Genomic DNA, 22,921 nt, shown 5'->3' with positions numbered 1-22,921 from the left:
AGATTGAGGCGGGAGCTGTGCCGAATCAGCAGGCGACGACAATCAGCGGAGTGGTAATGCATCACATCGTGGCCAACCATGCAGTGCCGAAAATGATCGTAACCGACCAGGGGTCTTGCTACGGGAGCGAAGAGTTTAGAAATTGCTTGCAGAAGCTGGGTATCAGACGGCTAAGGACGGCATTATACCACCCGCAAACAAATGGCCTGACCGAATGTAACAACCAAACGATCAAGGAGTGGCTTGCCGCCAAATGAGGTGACTGGTAAATGAACTTGCCAATGGTGTTCTTAGCTCATCGTGCTTTCACGCAGTCAACAACAGGCCTTCCGGTTGATCACGAAATTGGGTTGTGGCCATCAAAACGCTTGTCTCCGAAGGAGCTAGTAGAAGGAAAGAGAGCTCGAGAAAATTTGACCGCCGTTCAGGAAAGGGCTAGGGGGAAAACTGCAAGTAGAAAGGTCCAAACGTTCCCCATAGGCACGATGGTCAAGTGGAAGGATCACCAGAATCCTGGAAGGAATGGACTGGGGTCGCGGAAGCTAGGCAGACGATGGCAAGGGCCGGTTAATTGGCGTTTCTGAATAAATGGCTCCGCATCGAAGGCCTTCTTCCTTTCACTGATATTGTATTAGTACTCATAAGTTCACTGAGTATTCTTCAACAAACTCACTACAGATATCTACTTTCGGTGGTTTATTGTTCAAACAAAACATAGTTTAAATGAAATTGCAGACGAATGAATCAAATTAGAATCAACGCCACCGGGTAAATGCGGGGTGACAGTTGATTCACACGTTCCACAGATGTTTTATTTTGGTCCAAAATACAAATAACTCCTTACTGGACAGTCCTTTTACGGTTGGCTAGACGTGTCAACCTACAGACCGCCATGGAGGTCTTTGTGTGAAATGTGGACTACAGTATTCAAACAGTCCTACATTGCACTGAACTTGATGCTGTTTGTTAACACCCCCTCTAGTGGAGGCAGACCACTATATGACACCAGCACGAAATACTCCGTAATTCGTGGTCTACTGACTGCAAGTCACTGACGATAGCAACCCAAAGACAATGGGTTTCTCTTTCCGTATTGTGACTCTATGTGATCGGTAGTCAGCAGTCTTTTGATTTAGCATTTCCTTCTATTGTAAGGAATGTTTCACCCGGACGAATCACTTGCAACCTACGACATACAAGCAAAACACCAGAGTTTGAGAATCCACCCGACACCTCAAATTCAAATACCATCTGATTGGGTCGGCCGCGCAATGAGTTTAGCGATTGTTTAGGGCAGGTAATCGCCGCCAACTGCTATTCCCATTCCAGCGCCTGGTGCCAGAAAGAACCCACTGACAGTGATCCACAACAGCTTTATTCCAAACAAGCGAATACGGGTGAGTGCAACAGTTACGACGGTCCCGCGCCAGTTTAGAGGAGACTAAACTTGAATTGATCCAGGCTGTCCGATGCGCGTTAGTGAACACGCATCAACATCGATCATCCCTCTATGAAATGTCCGAACTCTGATCACATTCGGTTGTGCTCATGTGGCGTGCATGAACACTCATCGGCATTCGCTAAATTGATTGAATGCTTGACGGGCCTGGACGGGACGGGTTTCATTTTCAGATTTTTGTGGACTTTTAGCATCTGGGCATCTTAAGGTTACTTTCAAGAAACTGACCTTCAAAATGCCCTCATTTGCGCATAAACCTCCTTTTAACGGTGACTCAAAACAACCCAGATAAATTTCTCGTGTATGCTGGTCTTTTTCAATAGTTTGTCAATTAAATAGATTTGGGCATTCTGTTCCAGTGAGTTGGCTAATTCCTCTCGTTGCGCAAATTATTCGTGGTGTTGTTTGTGTCCCAAAGATAAATTATGTGCAGCACCAGCGAATGACTAGAACACCGCATGCAAAATTATGATAGGTGGCCTAATCGAAAGTCCCTGGTGAAGCAAAACGTGTATTGGCGATTTGTGCCCTAAGGTTGTATGCCCACTAATGTGAATGACCTCCGTCGGCATTCAACTTAGGAGACGCATTATTGAGCAAGATGCAAAGTACTTGACATCCCATATTTTGTCCCATCACAGTCGTGCTGCGAAAATGACACAAGCAAGTTACACTCCTCAGTGTACTCCGAGGTTTTGAAATTCGCAACCAAAAATATAGAACAGATATCAGATGACCCCTATTAGAGCACAATGGTGGTCACTACCAATATCGAGATAGCTCAGGTGTCGGAGCGCGAACTTACAATTTGACCGTGATTCGAGCCCAACCCTGGCATTTCGACTGCTCTAGAATTAGACGATATCTGCATTCTCGTGCTTGTATTGAGTGGCACGGTACTACACCTCAATAATTATTTTTCAGTTTTTTTCAAATTTTTATAACACGAAATCCCCAAGCAATATAGTGTTGCGTACAAATAGTGGTGACATGATCTTTACCCGAACGAACGGTTCATATTGACAACAGCCATTTACGAAGGTCTTACTGAATGTCTACTGATGCCAATAATTTTGTTGGCATCGAATTCTGAAACTAATGATAGGAAAGCAAATTCACCGTTGAGGCGAAATTGTGAATTTTTGTATCACTTTTGAGCAGAAACAGAAGTGTTCTTTGACAAATGGCAGGAAGCAGGTGAGGCGACCAACGACAACCTTGGAGAACAACTGCAATGACCGTCTGGGTACAACAAAAAGAAATCAGTGGCTTGTAGAGCAGTTCTCAGTCAACCAAGCCGAGATAAATGTGCGGTGCTGCTCTTCCTTCTACATCAATTCAATATTTCAGCTAAATTTGCAGTTATCCCCACGCTTACTATTGGCTATCCCTCTTTTGATGCACCGCTAACGGACAATCCTCACCAAGGAAGAATCAGACGATATCTCCAGTGTCTGACTGATTTCTCGGAGTAACCGATTGGGGGCTGCCTAGACAACCACGCATAGACACCACACCTGCTCGGCCTGCGATAGAAGGAATGCCATTGAGCCGGTAACACAACACTGTCATTTAAGTTGCGCCGAACTAGCCAGGTTTCCATCATGATGCAATGGGCTTTTAAGTGAATGTATACCGCTATTTAACAGGCGCCTACCTCCGACTTTCGCAATCTATGTGCTCTTGGTAGATGCTGAGTTCTTCCGTCCTGATTGGAAGTTTTCTAAAAATTACTCCCGATCTGCACATCAGTCATCGAGACGTCCCCAGCTGATTAGTTCAACACAGCTGTTTGGTCTTTAGACGGGTGTTCCCATACCAAAATCTTTATATACTTTGGGATTCACCTCGTCAGAGTGGCACTGCCCTTGGCATGATCTCGAATGAGACGTTTCTCTTTTTTTCGCCCATATTCTCCTGTTACTCTTTCGCATTCATCGTTTGCACTCACTTATTATGTTTGTAAACATGCTCTTCAAAAATAAAAAAATAACTGATATTTGTATACATTGTAGACACCCTTTCGCGACACACAGGACTGTACAGGTCACCGACACTAGCTATTCATGGGGCCACTTTGTAACATTTGCTCGGATTTGACCGACGAATGATTGGTGGCAATGAATCTCTAGAAAGACACGTTCAGGAGAAGATGTGTGTCCAGGTGTTGTAACTAAGATGCAGATGAGCGTTTTGCTTCCCTGTTCAATGGTTTGTAACCTTGTGTCTGGATGTTGATTTATTTTTCTGTGAACATGATAGATCCTTGGAATTGAAACATCAACTGAATCACTATGAACTACTTGCCCTGTTTGAGTAGGTGAATAAGGTGATTAATCTGAATATTCAGTCTCGGAAGTCATGTAGTTTACCCCAGATTATTTCAATAATTTCAGCTCAGCGCTGGTGCTTGCAACGAGAGAAGACATCACATTGCTATTGTCAGCGGTTTTTTGCTTCATCCTGGAAGGAGATTCACACTGGCAAACACAATTCCGGAAGTCTCTATTTACCGTTAAACATGCCTTGATTGAAATCCCTGTTACACACGCGAACTCTGCTTTTTTCACTCCGTCTTTGTGGATTTACGGAGACCAGTTCACACCGGCTGTGGTTCTGCGATGACGGATTTTGATCGAGCAATCAAAGACGTCTTAGGTTAGTCTTAGGTCTCAGTAGCAATATGTGACATCTGAATATATGAACTGTAAGTGATGATTACGAACGGGATTTGGGTGAAAACTGTCTTCAAAATTGACTTAACACAGTTACTGTCATAACACGCAAGTCCAAGAGTATCGAATGATATCTGGTGACCTGAGCCACGGTCTTAAACGTATACTAGATGTTCGACAATCAAACCATCATCTATTTAGGTGGCGGTGAGCCCGACTGTCAACACATTTAATTTTCATTGAACCAACCGATCAAATCGTGACGCGGTGTGCTTGTAACTGACACAATACTACTTCGCAACAAGCAACTTCCTTGGGGCATCGGAAGATGCTGGATTGTTTCATCCAGGGTGGTTCTGCGATGGCGGATTTGATCGAAGAATCAAAGACGTCTTAGATTAGTCTTAGGTCTCAGTAGCAATATCTGACAGCTATACCACGAAACAAAGCAAACGGCAAGGTGACATATTCTTGGAGAATAGTGCTAAGCCGCTTTACCTTCATGTGTATCTAGAATAAGAAAAAGATGATCCTGATGTCACAGATTTGTGTATGCACTTTTTCCATCGCACCACAACTCGAGATTGTGCATGAGCTTTGTGCCTGCAAGTCACGAGTTCCAGCGAACTCGGAGGTGCACGAAAATTCTTCCCGCCGCTGACAAAGAGCACCATTCAGCGAATTCTCATGAACATTTTGTCCGATAAGTGAAGCTAGGAAGAATTGTACATCTGTTCCACCCTCACTGAGGTTCACCGGAACTGCAAGTCTCAAGAAACGAACTCTCGACATCTTGGCTGGTGTTCCAACCAGTTAACTTCTCTGTGCTTCTCATACACCTATGGTTGTCGAACTGTCTTAAGCAAGGAAACTGGCACGGAATAAAAGAAGAGGCCCTGCATATTCCTGGAAGAGGTGAAATGTGAAACCATAACGTCACTGTTAAATTTGGAAGAACACGCCTCTGTGTGAAGCCAACTTCCGCTCATGAGTCGTGAAAATATCGCTTATCCCGAGTTGTGTTCATGGTGCTTCACTAATCTCAGCGTAGCAAACAGTATCTTCTGACAAAAGCGAATAAATAAGTCGTTAAAAATGTGAGTACATGTTTGAAGAATGAAGTTTTCACTCCAGAGTTTTCGAAGTGGATGAAGGAATGAGGCAGAAATAAACTTTGGGTGGATAGTTTTGTTGGGGCCTTGCAAATTTACGTACACCAAAACCACGGAGAAAAGTAAATTCCTTCGTGCAACGCTTCGCGTGAATTTTGCCCACTTTTGTCAACCAGAAGCGTCAGGAAACCAGCATTCTTCGCAGTGATTAAATACCCAGGTTTCAAGAAGTTGAAATTATGAGTCAGACTGATTTAAGCTTACCTTCTGCAAACACAGAAATTTGCCGGGAGATGTAGTTATCAATATCCCCAAGGCCAAGATTATCAGCAAATTTACACATGACGCAAAGCGTTGCATATTGCCGTCTTCAGGACTCAGTATTGTGTTCAATATTGTCATGAGCGCATAGGTACACAATTAATCGATCCACATTTGTCCTAGAAAAGACCAAAAATCACCAACGTGCACGCATTGTTGGAAGAAGATTGTGCAAATGATCAGTCATTGAACAAGCTGATCAAAATGTTCGATCATACCCTGATTAGCATAAACTTTGTACCGCCGACCTACTAGATTTGTGTTTGATACCTTTTTCTACATGATTGCCATGCATTTGTAAGGCAATTTTCGATTCACACGAGACAGTATATAATGCCAGGCGCATGAAGCTTCAAGTAATCCTGAATATGATGTGCCGTTGTCCGCTTCTTATTGCGTTCTTGTTCTACGTCGACCACGTTGCACGGTTGGATGCCGCCGGTGTTCATAATCGGTCACCTATATTTAACAACAAGCCGTCAAATAACTGGGCCGTCCTAGTCGCTGGTTCTGACTCATGGATAAATTATCGACATCAAGTATGTCTTCGTTTTTTTTGTTATTGTACTGAATCGCAAACGTTTTTCCAAAGTGCATACAAAATGGTTTTCGAAAGGGAAATTTGAACTACTCATCTCCCAAACGGTTGTCTTCTACCTAATCATCTATATGGCTGTGATCTTTCACTGAGAAAGACGGTGCAACAAATCCACAACAAATGGGTGCGTAGTGCTTGGCCCGTGTTCTTTTTCTACAGCATTTCATTGTTGTACTCTAATTACGCATATTGTCTTCGGATTACTTCGTGAAACGACGTGATATAGGCACAGGAAACATTCTTGTCACGACGAAAGTCAAGATAATTTCTCGGTGGAACATACACGCAATTAGGTCGTCGTCAAATGAACTCAGTTTTTGTAGATTGTTTTTCCGCCCAGGAGATGCAAATCAGAAAGAGAAACGACGACAAATCATTTCACAGGAAGCGATTTCTATTTAGGACCAGCTGCTTCATAACATGCAACCGACTGTTTCTTCGGAGGTTCCACGTTCAGTGTCATCACTCTAGCTGAGAAGTGGCAGTTAATCGGTTGATTACTTGTTGGGAATTTTTAATCTAATTAGTGGTCAGATACATGAATGAGGAAAAAGGATTGAAGGCTTAGGTTGTAGTCTTCTTCGCCTACTCACCCGGTGTATACAGCACACAAAGCAACCGGGTTGACGAAGACAATCGCAGCCGCTGTGACATGAGATCACTTTTAAGCGTTCAACCATACTTGCAATTAGGCTGTGGTACCGCCAGTTTAAGGAAGAATGCTCTCCACCGGGAAACGTTTTATTCGCAAACAGCAAACAGGCAGCTACAATCTGCTGAACGGAAAAGTAAACGTCTCATTTGCTCATAGATTTCTAAAGCCGAAAATTATCAAGATTCTTAAAAGAGTGAAAACAACGCTTTTCTTAACGGACACCGTAAAGCATTTCCACAGGTTCCGTAATGAAATTCACCTTGCATTCGGGGCGGCGCATAATTTGAAGAAGACCACAGACTACTCGCATACCTGGTCAGTAATATCCGCCGTTACAATAAGAAATATCATTTTGGTGTCTCTGATTAAGACCTTCATCCCAACAGCCTAGTTGCACTAGTGGTTTTTCAGATTGGTGTTGGATTGTGCGGAGAGTCAGAGGAGAAATTTCAACTCTCACCATGGATGATTTCCACTCAATGACTATCCTGTTAATAAAGGCTCTATGAGTATCGCATATACACTACTCAGTGTGCTGTTGAGGGCCACAAACCGTCAGGCCCCTATGAGGTCCAACCTCTCTTTGACACTAAAAGTTACACTGTTTTCATTTTGAGTGATACTACTGACAACAGGCGAACTGGGACATCCTTCGAGGTTATTTCAGGAGTTCGTTTGATCTGAAAGGTTTGTGCACAAAAAATCATCCAAGGCCGAGGCTGTTATCCGTGTTCAGTGGGATGGTCGTAGTTCAAGGACAGACCCACAGTTGGTCAAGAAATGACCAGCCTCCGTCAAAAAATCAACGAGCCATCAGGTGCCAGATCCATTCGAGAAAAACTCCACGAAGGAACAGCCCAGTCGAAGAACCATGTTCAGTCCAGTATCAGTAAATTAGGATACCTCCTCATCCAACCCTAAACCAACTTGCCATACGCTTAATGATTTGTAGGAGTCCTTATGACTGTAGTATCGTTCGATGGTGGTCAGACTCAAGGATGTCGAGAAATCAGATGCAACATCTCATGATCAACTGTTCAATTTTTATGATAAAACATATTGGTGTGATGATAAATTTCGTTTGATTTTCTTTAGCTCGAAGGGCAGTCTTTCCCGATGACATTCGATCATGATGGAGATTAACGACTGCGAAAAATATCCAGCCATTGATGTGCAACACTTTCAATCATTTGAGATTTTCGCTTCCAGAATAATCAGCATCGTACTTTCGGGAACATACTGGCACTAATCTACACCCTTTTAATACAAAGTTAACGCAATTTATTTGATATCCACAATGGCATATGAAAAAGTCTTGACGAGTGTTCTCGAAAGGATTTTGTGAGGGCTGATGTGCATGCCATGGAGGAAACCTGGCTGATGTGATGTGTCCGAAGAAACTCATAAACGCAATGCAGCGAAACATTGTTAACAATACGTTTGACTACCAAATATATGAGGTTTTATCGTCCCCTGGAGGAATCCCCAACAAACCGCGTTCCCAAGTGGGGTGCGGCACGATGTAATCAGCTGTTCTGGGGCAATCGGCTAAGCCTCTTATTGGTTGTGGGGAAAGTAGCGCGTCAGGGATCTCCAGCGAAACATGACTTGTGCTCTATAGCTCAACGGCATAGAGAAACAAGACGTTATGCTAGGGCTTGGCCTCAGATAAAGGATGAAATCGCGATTGAAGATCCCAAACGATGATTTGTAGCCAAATATCTGACAATTTAGCTGCCGTGCCCAAAGTCAAGCAATTAACTAACAACAACAGACGTGATTACGTTACATTCACATTACTGGGCAGGTACGATGCATAGGAGTGCTTTTGAAAGAACTGACACTCCACCAAGTATGCATAATTTCAGTCAGTCTGATTACCTCCTTCGGCCCGATGTGCTGCATTCTCCCTGTTATCTCTAACTCACCTGTCATTTGTATTTCCCTTCAGGCGAACGTTTTTCACGCCTATCACGTCTTGCGTGCAAACAAAATTCCAGCGGAGAATATAATTACCTTCGCCTACGACGATATTGCAAACCATCCCAAGTAACGATCACGTACAATGTTTTCCATCTGGTAGTAATTAGACTGTAGAAATCGCTTTTCTCCATTTGGCCTTCAATTGTCTCATTTCTAAGCCGTGGATTCCACGGATGTAAATCAAGAATGGAATCGGGTTGGAGACAAACATGTGTGTTTTTGCGTCACTCAAGATTTGCCATAAAGTTTTCCCACTTTCACGACATTTCCCGACACCAAACGCTATATAACCTTGATGCAATCAAACAATTGATACCCGATCAAAGTTCAATCATTGTTGTAATTGTTCACTGATGATAACAAATTTCACTTGGTTTCGATCGTCAAAAGTCTGAAATTAATCACACCGATATGTAGATGTTGTTCGAGTACATTAGCCGGCTGATGATTTGGAGCAAATACTAAACGGACAACCTAGTAGGCATGACAATTTGTAATACAGTCGATTGATAAGACTCGTGGCGGAAACCCTCGAGAGACATGAAAGAATGTTTCTTGCTTCGAGTTTGTGATAATTGTAAGTCGAATTACATTCAAGGACAGTAACTGTATAATCACATAAGAGAATTACATTTCCATACAAAATTTGTAATGCTCTATGTTGTCTAACTACAGTGGTCATTGTGGGGTCTGTACTTCAGTTAAAACTTAATCTAAAGCTTGACACAAAGTGTACTCATCCGCGTGCAAATTCATTCAAAAACACGACCGGAAACCAAATTCAAACAGAAGTTACGAGGATTTCATTTCCTTTTATTTGACCTTATTGTTAATTTCTTCTTCCAAAAAGCACATTGCCAGTTTTCTTTCTTTCAATCTAGGAATCCATACAAAGGTCAAGTTTTCAATGACTACGAACACGAAGATGTTTACAAGGGTGTGGTTATTGACTACCGTGGACAAGTATGTCCATGCTCAGCAAATAAATGAATTTGTTGACTGTGTAATGGAAGGTGCAAATTACATGAAACTGCGTAAAAAACACAATAGTAAATCTTGGGCAGGTTACTCAGATACGGAGCGTTTTTCACGCAGTGTGTGCGTCGACTAACTGCTGGAAATTTTGGTGCCTCCGGGATTCGCAATTGGCAAACAGCATTCGTTGGATACTGAATCGGGATTGGCTATTGGCTCCAATCAGATTTCTGCTCGACAACATGCCGGATCCAACTTCCATGCTCGGCAGACTTAAAAACAACCAACTTTTAAGTTTTCATCATTCAGCGGCCATCGCAAAAGTAATCTGAGTGAAGATAGAGAGCAGATACTAGATTTATCTTGATTGGCTAGACTGTACATCGATGTTTACTGCGAGGAGAATGAGTGTGGAGAAAGCCACTGTAACACAAATAAATGATAATGCGTATATCTCTGTTTCAGGACGTCAATCCGGATATATTCGCGAAAGTACTGAAAGGCGATAAGGAACTCGAAAAAGAAGGGGTGAAGCTGTTGAAAAGGTGAGTTTGCTTGAAAGTAGAGGTTGTTGATGTACTTGCTGATCACAGCCAGAATTCTGGTGTTGCATGTCAGCGGTTTCCACTTGCGTAAAGCTTGTTTAGTATTGTCGTATGTTATGTGGTACATAAGTTTTTCGCGTAAAGATCCCAGAAGGCAGTTAAAATGATTCGCTTCGCTACAATAAAAAGTCGGTTTATCCGTCACCACTGCTGACATGTTTCGAAAATATTCATACATGAGCAGTTATCAATGGTCGGATATCTGCCCGGTCTTGTAAAACTTGGAGTCGGTCGATCTTGATTTGTTCGGTTTCTGAAGTTTTTTAACTCATTGTTTTGTCTCAAACATGAATAATGGGTAATTGAAATTCAAGTTCACTTGCAGTCGCGTAGGTTGGCTGGATAGCAGTCCCTCAAATCCGTATGGTCATTCACCGATAACAGTATCAGCTTTCAGAATACCTGCCTCGCCCAGTGTTCCATGTGTCTTATTGCCGTCACACTTCAAATTTGGAGAAGCTTTCCACCTCTTCTTGACCCGCATATGATAAGAAATGATAGGACGGCGTACGGATTGAAGCCGGGATACCCGATAAACGTGTGTTTACTTGCAACTCACAAATCTCTCATTTCGTCAGTCAAACACTCTATGGAACCAGCACATAGTTTGTTCATATGGAGAAAGAAAGACAGAAAGATGGACATGTAATTAATGGTGATGAAGTCGCTTCCAAAATGAAAACAATGTTATCAACGGAAAGAGCGTTCACTCAAACAAACTCCGATAATTCAGGCTACAGTAAAGCAGGAAATCAGAACGAACCAATGAAATCGAACTACTAAACCTCAAAGTCCAACCAAATGTGGGAGAGGAGATCGCGTACAACAGGCATCGGTAACCGATCAATCGGACCATGAGCACATGGTCCTCAGAGAGAAAATACTCGACTTCAGGGAATGCTGATCATATGCAGCAACTACATTTTCGGACAGAATATGCCGTTGGGCATCTTCTGGGAAGACAGCGGCCTGATGGTCACTCTCCCAATCAACGCATACTTTCGGACAGATATGGAAGAAATTCCGACCAAATCATTCAATCATGCTGTCACTTCGGTTGGTGACGGAACCTTTGCAAACTGATCATCGGGATCAGAGAACATGTGAGCATCCCGTTGTTCAACGACAAACAGATGGAACATATGTCTTCGTGGATGTCCGTGTTGGAAATATAGGTCGGCCTCACCTAGGTTACACTAGTGATCTCAGTAGTGAATACAACGTGATAATATTTTCATACACCGAGTTAATTATACGGCGTGATTGCGTAAGAGCTGAGTGGCTCCGTTTCAATGGCGGGCCGACAAAATTAGCTAACGTGGAAAACTGCCTCCAACCACCTTCATAAGTTAAAAGCCAAGGGAGCTACTATATCGCATGATACAACAGCAAACCTAGAGGCGTACGCAAAAATACGATTATCATTCCCATATTCATGGGGACATGCAACAAGCACACGAATCAAAGTTAATTTAGCTACTGACCAGATCCTGTAATGTGTAAAAAAACTATTCTGACCTGCGTTTTCGTTATCCATCCACTTCGGTCGTGTTAGGTTTTTAACGAATACGTCGCATAGGAATTGTGCGGATTAATGACCCAACATAGTCGTGTACCATGGAAAAAATGAACTGTGAAACTTCGTATACCCTCCTGATTTCCTTAACTACCAGTTAGCCAAGGCCGTTAATGTTAAAAACTGGCTTCTGCAACTTTTAACAAAGCCCATATTTTTGAGGCATATTACCATGGAATTTCCATTTCCGCGGCTTTTTGTTGTGCTGTCCTATGCGTGAGAGCGCCACTTAATAAAGTATTCCTCAGGACCACGTCAAGATTCCCGTTCCCTTGCAGCGGTCCTGATGACAATGTTTTCATCTATTATACTGGCCACGGTGCGCTTCAAGCTATTTCCTTCCCATATGGATATGTAAGTTTTGTTAATTTGGTAACCACGGTTAAAGCACCCAGCTTTTCAAAAAGAGATTAAATTGTGAACGGAGGAGATAGGCGCACCGCAATCCGTGGTTCCTTATGAAACATACTTTACAGTTACAGCGGGCCTTGTTGAGGTGTTATATTGATAAAATTATATAGATTCCCTTTTACTACGTTCAAAGTCGCTCAACTCACTTGATTTCGCGTTTTCTTCATTTAGACTCTTGAGCAAGCATACACAGTCACTCATGAGGTTCAGATGATACGAAAACAAAAATGCTCGTTTTTACTTCTCGAGTGTCAGCGAAACTTTGGTGGTATGAATGTGCGAGAATGCATTGTGTGATAAGGAACCGTGAAGCAATGTACGCCTGTTGCATCCTTATGGGGAATCATCACCGGGGCGCTTTGTAGCAGCAAAATTCAACCGTTCGGACACGGGCGGCCAAAAGCGATTTGTCAGGATATAACGCCGCTCATCTTTCAGTCAACGGAACCACATCGCCGGTGACTTCTTCTTCGAGTGACAACTCACATATGAATTATTGTTCATTGCGTACTATTTACAGTGTGTCAGGAATGAGATGACTTTAGGAATTTTTCAATTCATTGGAAATCACCACAAATTTTCGTGAAACATGATTACTGGGATTCCCTCAATCGATTGCATCGACCTAGAGGACGGTATTTCAGTCTGCACCGAGCAGCACAAGACTTGTGCTGCAATTCCTTGTATCGAGGCCACATTCACCCTAATAGAAACCTTTGTACTAAGCGCTTTCATGATCGTTGTAGTCATTAATAAAATGCAACTAAACACATTTAAGTGCACCACGGCGGACGTGATGTAGAATTGGTTGAAAACGGCGGTGAAATTGACACCTGGAGTGATATGTAAATCAGTCGCTCAAACCGGAAACTCATTAGTCTGACTGCGTCAACTTCAGGCGGATCAAACGTAGTCCTTCAACTGATCATGGTGGCCAGTGTATCCAAAAATTCAATACTCGTTCAGCTATAATCGTTCGAGCTCACGCAAATTTTTTTGAATTGCTACAGCTTCATGCAGTCGAATTGAATGATATCCTCGGCAACATGTATTTAAACAAAAGGTACAAGAAGTTGGTGCTTTACATGGATTCTTGCGCCGCTGGTTCTCTGTTTCGTGATCTTCTTCCTTCAGATGTGGGAAGTAAGTAGCGTGATTTTGCCCGGCTCTCGTAAAGATGCTGTGAAATAACATCCAGAATTTTCCTCACATATGGCTGGCCAGAACAGCAAAACGACGTTCCAAGCATGTTTCATGACTCGTTCTCTTATGATACTTGAATGGAAGTGTTCCCTGTCCACCTGTAAGAAGCTTTTAGCCGGATAGTGAACAACATTCCACCTTCATCGATTAGTGTCACTCTGCTACAGATCTAGTTTCAGCGGGTAAGGTGCAACACCTGAGATAGTTGGGGTCCGTTTGCGGCAACCACCATTCACAGGTGAATAACGTATCAGTAAATTATGAACGGATCGTGAGTCTTTTATTAACAGTACACTTCCGCGGATCAAACAACAAGTATAATACCAGTGATCTGAATAACTTTGACCGTCATGATCGTCAGTGATCCCTTCTGTCGGTGTTTTCCCCAGAGATAAAAACGTATCATATGTCTACACAGTGGTGTGATTTGGAAGGTCTGAACCAATCGTGGTTAGCAAGAGCCGCCCCGTCTCATTTCAGGAAGTCATTGTGATTGAAGGAAATTCGAGGAATGCGCCTTTCTGATTGGACCAATAAGCGTGAAAAACATTGAGATTTTTCAGCGACCTTCTGACAAGTATGTTAGTTTTCGAACTCCTGGAGCTTCCCATTATCAGTTCGTTGATAATGTAACTCACTATTTAACGGTTTGTTTTTACCATGATCCATTCATTCTCTTGTCTGATTCCCTGAAAACTGCAGTCTTCGTTACAACTTCAGCGAATGAAAATGAAGAAAGCCTCTCTGTTTTTTGTAATGACAAGCGAATCGGTGTTTGTTTAGCGACCGAATATTCGTATGCATGGATTACGGATTCAAAATATGTGAGTTTTATCAAACCTGTTGCAGATAAGATTGTTAATTTTGGTGTGAAGTTATAAATGTAAAATTTTTCGTGACACTGGCGGCTTGTGTTTTTGGAGACCGCTTGATTCGTACTGTCACCGTTTAAATACACTGAAAAGTTTGCCCCTGCATTAAAGTTTGTGGAGCTTTTTGTCCTCATTTTCTATTCAGATCGCCTGAATGAGTGTGTGGGGCTCCGGTCTTAAAATGAATTTTGAATGCACCCAAGGAAGCGCTACTGTTGTAAATGGATGCAGACAATAATGATGATGATTGTGATGACGATGATTGCTCTAGAGAGTCAACTCCTCAACATGTGTATGGGTATGGTGTCCTAGCTCAGCAAATTTTCCTGTGATTCATTGGTAGTATCCGTCAATCTTTACTTTGGTTGTCTCACCTCTAGTGATGCTTTTACTAGCCAATTTGTCTGGGTCGAGTTCCCCGGGCAAAACATTCTGCAGGAGGATAGACTTGAGAAAATGTCACTCGAGCAACAGAACCAGATTCAAACGCTGATTATTCGAGGAAGATGAAGCTGCTGCTGCTGCAGATGATGATGACGTTGCACTTCCTGAATGCATTCTGCTCAATAAATCTGTCGCAATGAAGTACAGAATACAGTGTGCAACATATCGGGGTGTATTCGGGTGTCACGTTATCGCCGTTTGATTCCTTATGTTTTCCCGCGTACCCAGCCAATAAAATAATGAACAGCAGTTAAATATTGTCCTAACAGACGATAGATCCTTTCAAGAATTTCATCCAAACCTGCCAGCCAAGTTGGCTGGGCAATGTGTTGTGCATGTCCAAAAGCTGGCCGCCAAGTGGGATGTCGTAATTCGTGCCCAGTCCGGATTGTCATTTACCAGCCAGTAGACAGAACTTGGCATGGCAAGAGTGTATGGCGTCCAGGAGCAGTTGGGTGATCACTGGTTTATCAGTAGAATGTGTTGTTCCATAACTCGGATGTCTTAACTCTGGTGGATTCGCGTGTTTTGATTACATTGGATCCATCTTAAAGTTGCGTAAGCTGATTTGCTTGCTTTATATAGATTCCCTATATCATTATTATTCACTCGCGCGCAGAAAGACTTGAAAAAACGTACACTGGATCAACAGTACGAGGAGGTGAAAAAAAGGACAAACAAAAGTCACGTGATGAAATACGGTGAGATGGTGAGTCAAACTGTCACGGAGAGTTTCAGCTGAGTCACTTGTGAAAAACCAAACGGTTATGAAAATGGGTGTATTTGTCGAGATGAGAGTTGCATGTCGTTACCTTGGAAATGTGACGGCCAAGGTCAAATATAACTGTTTGGGTACCTCATGTTCCATAGACGATGTTCTGCAAGTCAGCCAGTCTAGTTATTTAGATATGCAATCCTGTCCAGTGTCATCTTTTGGAGAGCCAAGTAATGGCGTTTGATACCTTGTGGTCTGTACCCTTCTGTGCTGTGGTACAAAAGGAAACCAAATCTGCATAAAGCCTCCTCAAGTATCTCAGGGAATGAATAGATTGACACGATGACTAAAACTCTCATCTGTGAACTTAGCAGTCGAGTAGCCAGTGATTATGTGGCCATGTCATGTGGCTTCCCGTGATTGAACGATTAGTGATGTGACGCTGGGTTCTGTCTATGAAAAGGCCAATCACACTGCTGATCATTCCGTTGTGGCTGAAATGTCAAGTATTCAGCCACTGGCCGGAAGGTCACCGGTTTGTCGTTCCATGTTGCAGTGAGATGTGCACTGCTTCTGACTCCCAGTAAAAGGCAAAAATCTATACGACGCTTCTTGCTTCTCAGCACAGATTGGCTTCACTGAAGCGATAAAATATCCAATTGAATGAGAAAGTTCGATCGATATTAGCACGTCACATACTCATTTTGATGCGATTCAAGTTTAAACTATACAATTTGACTACGTCTTTAGCTCACTCTTTGACTGAGTTAAATGATTCAGTCAAGCTCCGTGTCAACTTTAAACGCACTTTTTGTACACATTGGTCGTGAACGCCGTATTTGTACTTCCTTCCGAATAGTTTGTGTGGTCTGTGTTCTGATAAAAAACAGTGATGCTATGATTTCCTTCATTTTGTAGTCCCAAGATTTTGGAAGGCATGGTTTGAACCATAAAGTATTCTATGCACGTTTTAGTAGCCGACGGACAACAAAATTAATAGAGCTCACTGTATTCTGAATTAGCGAGTGTTACCAAGCGCCCATTCGGAATTTAATCCAGCCAATTGGATACTGCGCATCGGTCCGCACCGCAAATATTTGGGTAGTGTACAATTGAATTTATTCATGAACTTGAACGAAGGAACTTAAATGAACATAAGAGTCTTTCGGTGATTATCATTGATGTACACTAGTGTTTGATACACAATTTTCGGGAGAGATATTCATTGGTCCATCAGATCCTTCAACACGGGCACGTCGTATCTAAGTGCAGAACCACGGATGCATTGTACACCCTTTCCCCTTTGTATGGAACAAGACGCTATCAGAGTTAACCATACAGTAATAAGCGGCTGTTTATTGTTCATTTCAGACGATGGGAAGTCTCCCAGTTGGAATATTCCAAAGTCATTATGACCTTCTGATGCACCGAAAGGATGGGGCACTAGCGGTATGTGTTCAGCGCAATTTTTGATATTTTGTCTTCTATATTGGTACAGTCGGTACTTATGCCGTTATATGTTTCAAAAACCCACTGACCATTTCACAGTACAATACCATTTCAAAATTTGGGCCGCTTTGAATTCGATTGTGTCAACCAGTCTAGTGAAAGCAACTGTTACCACCATACGAGTCGTTATCGCTGCATGCCTACCTTTAAGCGAAGGCACCTACATTTCCCACAATGAACGTTCCGGTCAGAATCTCTGATTCTTATCCAAAGTCGGTAATGCTGATAGTGTCTGAATGCATTTATCATGGTTAAATTTTGTCCGTTTTATTTAGAAAAATAAGCACATGAGTCACGCAGCTACTTTCGGCTATCGGAGAGGCCACCGCTCTCTCGATGGTGAGAACAAGGGAGATTGATGCTCGAATCTGAAGTATGTATCACCCGGACTGTCAGATGATTATCAGCTTCTCTGATTGGGTGAATTGTACACACATACATACATACATACATACATACATACATACATACATACATACATACATACATACATACATACATACATACATACATACATACATACATACATACATACATACATACATACATACATACATACATACATACATACATACATACATACATACATACATACATACATACATACATACATACATACATACATACATACATACATACATACATACATACATACATACATACATACATACATACATACATACATACATACATACATACATACATACATACATACATACATACATACATACATACATACATACATACATACATTACATACGACATATATACACACATGATTAAAAACCATAGTCAGTGCGAAAGGCTGGCAGCGGAACAGAGAAAAATTGCCAGATTGACATTAGGTTGATAAGGAACAGACAAAGATAAACATCCAGACAGGTAGACTAATGAAAACACAGATTCAGAGACACATTGTCGGATAGGTAGGTAGGTAGGCATATAGATATATAGATAGATAGATAGATAGATAGATAGATAGATAGATAGATAGATAGATAGATAGATAGATAGATAGATAGATAGATAGATAGATAGATAGATAGATAGATAGATAGATAGATAGATAGATAGATAGATAGATAGATAGATAGATAGATAGATAGATAGATAGATAGATAGATAGATAGATAGATAGATAGATAGATAGATAGATAGATAGATAGATAGATAGATAGATAGATAGATAGATAGATAGATAGATAGATAGATAGATAGATAGATAGATAGATAGATAGATAGATAGATAGATAGATAGATAGATAGATAGATAGATAGATAGATAGATAGATAGATAGATAGATAGATAGATAGATAGATAGATAGATAGATAGATAGATAGATAGATAGATAGATAGATAGATAGATAGATAGATAGATAGATAGATAGATAGATAGATAGATAGATAGATAGATAGATAGATAGATAGATAGATAGATAGATAGATAGATAGATAGATAGATAGATAGATAGATAGATAGATAGATAGATAGATAGATAGATAGATAGATAGATAGATAGATAGATAGATAGATAGATAGATAGATAGATAGATAGATAGATAGATAGATAGATAGATAGATAGATAGATAGATAGATAGATAGATAGATAGATAGATAGATAGATAGATAGATAGATAGATAGATAGATAGATAGATAGATAGATAGATAGATAGATAGATAGATAGATAGATAGATAGATAGATAGATAGATAGATAGATAGATAGATAGATAGATAGATAGATAGATAGATAGATAGATAGATAGATAGATAGATAGATAGATAGATAGATAGATAGATAGATAGATAGATAGATAGATAGATAGATAGATAGATAGATAGATAGATAGATAGATAGATAGATAGATAGATAGATAGATAGATAGATAGATAGATAGATAGATAGATAGATAGATAGATAGATAGATAGATAGATAGATAGATAGATAGATAGATAGATAGATAGATAGATAGATAGATAGATAGATAGATAGATAGATAGATAGATAGATAGATAGATAGATAGATAGATAGATAGATAGATAGATAGATAGATAGATAGATAGATAGATAGATAGATAGATAGATAGATAGATAGATAGATAGATAGATAGATAGATAGATAGATAGATAGATAGATAGATAGATAGATAGATAGATAGATAGATAGATAGATAGATAGATAGATAGATAGATAGATAGATAGATAGATAGATAGATAGATAGATAGATAGATAGATAGATAGATAGATAGATAGATAGATAGATAGATAGATAGATAGATAGATAGATAGATAGATAGATAGATAGATAGATAGATAGATAGATAGATAGATAGATAGATAGATAGATAGATAGATAGATAGATAGATAGATAGATAGATAGATAGATAGATAGATAGATAGATAGATAGATAGATAGATAGATAGATAGATAGATAGATAGATAGATAGATAGATAGATAGATAGATAGATAGATAGATAGATAGATAGATAGATAGATAGATAGATAGATAGATAGATAGATAGATAGATAGATAGATAGATAGATAGATAGATAGATAGATAGATAGATAGATAGATAGATAGATAGATAGATAGATAGATAGATAGATAGATAGATAGATAGATAGATAGATAGATAGATAGATAGATAGATAGATAGATAGATAGATAGATAGATAGATAGATAGATAGATAGATAGATAGATAGATAGATAGATAGATAGATAGATAGATAGATAGATAGATAGATAGATAGATAGATAGATAGATAGATAGATAGATAGATAGATAGATAGATAGATAGATAGATAGATAGATAGATAGATAGATAGATAGATAGATAGATAGATAGATAGATAGATAGATAGATAGATAGATAGATAGATAGATAGATAGATAGATAGATAGATAGATAGATAGATAGATAGATAGATAGATAGATAGATAGATAGATAGATAGATCGACAGATAGATAGACAGATAGATAGTTAGATAGATAGATAGATGGATAGGTTGTGCAGGCTCCCCTCAAGGAAGAAGACCATTATCCTAATGAGCATTGGCAGAGCTCCTGTTAAGGATATACGTTTCACAATTGTTTCCTTCGTTCTAGCCGAATGTTGTATATAGAAGATCCTCCTCTCGGGTGCTTTTTTTCTCGATGTCTCGACGCCTGATTTAGGCCACAAGCGAGGAAGAACACGCAGGTGCTTGTAGTTTCTTTTCTTAAACAAATCATCCCAAAAAGTAAATGATTGCACGATATTAACATCGCTATATGTAAGGATTGATTCTTGTAGTGGCGAATACATGTTGAGGATGCGTGAGAGCAGGTAAACATTAATCAATCTAGTAATTAAAGGCCATTTCATGAAGCCACCTGAAAATCGAACGTGGTCAGTTTAGTTGTTCAAGAAACTTTTAATCTCCCGACAATCTTCCACAACTATTCCTCTGGCTATTATCAGCTTGGTCACATCGTCCATGAAACTTTTCACGACATCGTGATGGATGTTACAACCCAACATAAGCCAACGGTAAAGGACTTGTCCAAGAGGAATGAGCTCATGTGTTTCAAGGAAGTATTCGACCAATTCCAGACGCATTGCTTCACAATTCAGCAGGTGAGTTGACCTCGTGGTGCATACAAACAACTGCGCAACAATATGTAAACCTCATTTGCGAATGAATTCACCCATGTCGTCAACTTAGACCAGCATTACTCTTAAAGTACTTCTAGCTAAATGTCTAGGAAACGAAATTTCCGGTGGAAAATTTGAGTGCAAATCCTAGACTACGTGAAGTGATGTAGGTTAATCGGAATTATAAATCATCCAGAGCTAATGGAATAGGAGCTCCCGTTCCTTCCAATGAGCGCGCGAATACACCAAGAATGACATAATCTGTTCAGCTCAGTTCAGTTCAATTAGGTTCAGTTCAGTTCAGTTCAATTCAGTTCATTTCATTTCAGTTCAGTTCAGTTCAGCTTCAGTTCAGTGGATCAACTCGCCGGGCAAGCTCTCTTACCTATTGTGTCATGAATGAACCCTCAGCATGCCTCCAAAGACCAGCCCTTTTGGGTGATCGATTGCTTCCGGAAGTGAACCGGGACCGTCGTGACGAAAGATGCGTGCGTTCATCACTGCCAAGGAGTGTAGTGGAGCAACACTTGGCCAGCAAGTCTGGCTAGAGTTACTGGTATTATTAGTCAAATTGCACCATTTCGAGGAACATTGTTTTGTTCCGTGGAGTTAACACAGTCCTCCCACCTGCTACGTAGCGGAAGACATTCGCTCTTTTTTCTTCTAGCAGTGAAAGAGTTTATATCTAAACCTTTCGAAATCTCCGGATATCAGATATTCTGATACTCGTCAACACCCCTCGCAGGTACCTTTTTCTAATCTCAATGCCAGTGCACGCTCGTCCTTCAGCGCGTCTCACTGACAATCTACGCTATTCTGTAGCACAGTCGTCACTTTTTCTCTGCAATGCTAAATTCTGTTGGTATACGGTAAAGTGTACCCTGCATAAACACATTTCCCTATTCCTTTGATAGCATTCTTAGGCATTGGTCCCAACCTTTGTTGGACATGTACGATCCTTGGTCCGTGGTACGCGTGGTGAATATATCGTTTGCACGCCTGGACTGATTTTCAAGCTGAAATCCCGTTATCTCTCTGCCTTCAGGTCCCAGAGGTAGCTCGGTACACACCTCATTTAATGGAGCTGTGCAAAGCCGGATACGAGATTGAAACCCTCATCAAGTCTGTCCACAACATCTGCTCCTAACGGATACACAACCTGTTGTGTGATTCTGCCAAAATAAAATGAATTGCAACTGGTCCGTATCGTGTTCTGCTACGGTTAGAAGACATGGATTGTATTATGATTACACTAGCGGTCAAGAAATGCTTCGGTATCAACCGAAGGAATTCAGGTAAAACCGTCCAGATTCTCAGACAAGTGGACTCATCAATACGTCCCCACAAATACGACGTAATTTTGCACGATGTATGCACAGGACGAATAATGACTAGCCGGTCGTTCAACGAAGTTAGGACACTTATCGGGTCGTCTTTCGACTCAAACACTGCTGAAAACCCTATTATTCTCTTATTCACTCTAACCGGATTAGAGACGCATAGTCTAAATTAGCCCTATCGACTTTGAGTAAGTTTTCATACAGCCAGTCACAACTTCATCGGATGCTTAGTTGAAGTCACCGGGACGGTGTCAGTTTGTCTCAAAACGAGATGAGCTTTTTGGATCCCTTTGTTTTTGCAATCGCTTTCTTACGACAAAAGCAACCTGATATTGTGTTGCTACTCATAGGTTCGCTGAATACTCTTCAACAGATAGCTGCCAGTCTCCGTTTTCGTGGTTTCATTATATAAGCGTACAATTTGGTGTTCAGTTAAAACAAGGTTGGTAGGAACTTGTAGACGAATAAATCAAAGACGAATCAAAGCCACCGAGCAGATGCTGTGTGACGGTTGATTTACACGTTCCACATATGTCGATCTATCGATCTCCGGCCACACACGGTCAAACATGAACACTCATCGGCTTTTGCTATACTGATTGAACGATTGACTTGCCTGGATGCTTGCAGGCTTTCCTATTCAAAATTTGGTAGCGTTTGGTGATCCCCGTAGGGTTCAGGCATTGTAGGTTACGTCCGGGTAAGTAACATTCCTGATTGATACAAATGCGCTTATTTGCACATTAACCCCGGTTTAACATGGCACACAAGTGAGTTCAGGTAAATCTCTCATGTATACTTGTCTCTTTCAACTGG

General features: G+C 40.8%; 1 protein-coding gene across 1 annotated transcript; it reads left to right on the top strand.

Moving 5' to 3' along the window:
• Positions 1-5,911: 5,911 nt before the first annotated feature.
• On the top strand, positions 5,912-21,912 carry T265_11001 (hypothetical protein; the record flags this gene model as incomplete). The annotated part of the gene is made up of 11 exons (XM_009177536.1): positions 5,912-6,106; positions 8,772-8,869; positions 9,685-9,766; positions 10,244-10,323; positions 12,238-12,313; positions 13,381-13,513; positions 14,276-14,397; positions 15,509-15,598; positions 20,254-20,330; positions 20,525-20,747; positions 21,811-21,912. 11 exons carry the CDS (start codon positions 5,912-5,914, stop codon positions 21,910-21,912), a joined length of 1,278 nt encoding a protein of 425 aa, XP_009175800.1.
• Positions 21,913-22,921: the final 1,009 nt, after the last annotated feature.

This window comes from Opisthorchis viverrini (genome assembly GCF_000715545.1).
Source record: "Opisthorchis viverrini unplaced genomic scaffold opera_v5_443, whole genome shotgun sequence".
NCBI classification, from domain to species: Eukaryota; Metazoa; Platyhelminthes; class Trematoda; order Opisthorchiida; family Opisthorchiidae; genus Opisthorchis; species Opisthorchis viverrini.
The sequence above is the reverse complement of the archived record's forward strand: the minus strand, read 5'-3'. Positions and strand labels throughout refer to the sequence as shown.